The sequence below is a fragment of the Cystoisospora suis genome, assembly GCF_002600585.1.
Source record: "Cystoisospora suis strain Wien I chromosome Unknown contig_5474, whole genome shotgun sequence".
NCBI lineage: Eukaryota > Apicomplexa > Conoidasida > Eucoccidiorida > Sarcocystidae > Cystoisospora > Cystoisospora suis.
In genome coordinates, this window is record NW_027158264.1 from 2,439 (window position 1) to 5,105 (window position 2,667).

The window sequence follows — 2,667 nt, forward strand, 5'->3', positions numbered from 1 at the left end:
CACGGGTCAACTGAGTTCTATTCTCACTATTTGAAACTTGTCTCCTTAAACACGAGGTCCAATCATCTCTTTAGTGGGTGAATTGGAAACCTATGACCCGTACTAACTTTCCTTTCGGGCTTATTTCAAGTCTCTGTTGGATTCTACTAATGCCCTAGACTATTGGTGGTCCCTCCATCAAATCACCCAACAGATCTTAGGGCCACTTAGTAGTCTATTTCACAACACACTCTATCTCTTTTATCAATTTAGGCTAGGTATGACTCCTTGATCCTCCTTGGGATCTATTTGCTCGTTCACAGCTAGCTCTAGTACCTACGTTGGTGCTTTAGAACACTTGGGGCAGAGCCAAAGCTCTGACACCTCCTCCCTCCTTTTTCTTAAAAGGCCAGCCTTTTACTCCAATTCCTCTCTTCCGTCGAGGATGTTGGCCGTTTTAGCTATTTATCGATCTAGCGTACTTTCGTTTCCTCACCTTATATATACGTCAACTAGTCCTATGTATTCCTCTATGATAATTGGCTAATATTTGCTGACATCCCTCTAGATTTCGTTTAGGTTCCCATGTGCATGTCCCATCCATCCATAGTACTTTATACCATCTAACTCCGGTAATAGGATTCCCTCGATGCTTGTAGATTCCCTGTACTTCATACTCGTTCTCCCGTATTGAGAGTTGAGAGCTTGAAGCTTTCTTCAACTCTGATAAGTTCAGTAGCCACGGTTTCAGCAGAGGAACATGAAACACAGGATGCATTAGCATGGAAGGTGGCAATTTCAATCGGTATGCTCGTTCTCCCACCTTACCTATAACTTTGAAAGGTCCACGGAAACGTAAACTCAAAGCCTTTGAAGACGCCGCGGTCGCCGTTGGGAGATGTGATTTTTTCATCCAAACTTTATCTCCTACTCAAAAGTCCATCGGTCTCCTCTTTAGATTGGCAAAACGTTGTTGAGTCTCCTTAGCTTTCTCCAGCTCCATTCTGGCTTTACGGAGCACGATCTCCGCTTGCAAGGTCAGATTAGCTGCTGGCACTCACATAGGCAAACTATACTTTCGACAGATAGGTTTGTTTAGTACGAACCCATACAGCATCTCGAAAGGAGAAGCTTTGGTACTTGACCGTACCGTGCTGTTATAGGCAGACTTCAACATAGGCGACACTTCTACCCACTTATACTCATTCCCCAAGATTGTGCACCAAACTCTCCGTTCTATAGTCTAGTTGGTCCTTTCTGCCAACCCATCAGTCTGAGCATGATATGCTGTTGACATTTTCATGATGATATTCAACCTTTGGCACATTCCTCTCCACAATTCACTGTTGAATCTGCTATCTCGGTCTTCAATGATAGCATTAGGCACTCCACCTAACCGTGTTACTTCACGTACCAACACATGGCCCAAGCCTTCGGCCCCAATAGTTTGATGAACAGGTACAAAATGAGCCATCTTAGTTAACTGACAAACAAACGTCACAATGGCATCATACCCATTTCTTCCTTTTAGCAATCCTAGGATTAGATCCATGGTACTCACTTCCCACGAAAAGTTGGGTGTGGGTAAGGGACGTAACAACCCTCCATACTTAGTATATAAAGCCTTCCCCTGAGCACAAGCTGCACAAGATCTTACATACTTTTCAATTTCCTCCTTCATATGAGGCCACCAAAAGATTCTTTCTATGTCCAAGGTGGTCTTTTCTATCCCAGGATGCCCAGCTAAACAATGGTCATGAAATTCTTGTAAAGTTGCCAACTGTCTCTCTTTTGTAGGGGTACACAACTTCCGTTCTTCTCTTATCTTTACCCGTAACAGGCCATCTTCCCAATGGTACTCCCTGCTTTCTTCAATTAACGGAATGTTACTCCCCGTATTCTCATCGCTTCCCAATGTCTTTCACGTTTTAACGATTCTACGAAAATCTGCACACAGATCATACGCTCTCAATCTATTCGACTTGAATTCTCGCTTCCTCTTGGTTTCCTCCTGTTACTACGTCGAAATTCTAACAACGAATTAACCTTCTCTAAGTAATCAGGTTGACGACTTAATGCATCTGCCACTGAATTTGGTTTCCCTGGCTTATAGACCACACGGAAGTTAGAATCTGCTAATTTGTCTAACCAGTATCCCAATCTGGCTGTTACCTTTTTCTGAGTCAACATTCGACTTAATGTAGCATGGTCAGTCTCGATTGTAATCAATCTTGTACCCATGAAATGCTTCCATTTGGTTAAAGCATATACAATTGCTAGAAGTTTACTTTCATATGCAGGATAGAACATTTTCCTTCGCGACTTTTCACAAGACTCAAAAGCGATAAAAAGACCTTCTTGTTCCAGAACTGCGCCTACTGCATACTTTGAGGCGTCGGGCTTAGGCACTAGTGGTAGATTAGGATTCAAAATGTTGTCATTGTCACGTTGATCAGCAAGTCCCTGAGATCCTTTTCTGCTTGAGAATGTTTTGGACGCCAAACCAGTAAGCTTTCTTCCTTCAATAAATCGTGAACAGGCTTAGCCTTCCCGTTGAAGTCCTTTATTAACTGTCGGTAATGCCTTATTCAACCGAGAAATCCTCTGGCTTGTCGGATATTCTCCAATTTTTCCGGGTAGTTCTTTAGCGCTTCCACCTTTCTCGGGTCTGGTGAGATCTTCCCGTTC

At 43.1% G+C, this 2,667-nt stretch overlaps 1 protein-coding gene across 1 annotated transcript; it reads right to left on the bottom strand.

Annotated features, from left to right (window-relative positions):
• Positions 1 to 1,947: 1,947 nt before the first annotated feature.
• CSUI_009257 (transposon ty3-i gag-pol) lies at positions 1,948 to 2,220 on the bottom strand (the record flags this gene model as incomplete). Its single annotated transcript, XM_068069373.1, has 1 exon — positions 1,948 to 2,220. The coding sequence occupies one exon, from the start codon at positions 2,218 to 2,220 to the stop codon at positions 1,948 to 1,950; it is 273 nt and encodes a 90-aa protein (XP_067918651.1).
• Positions 2,221 to 2,667: the final 447 nt, after the last annotated feature.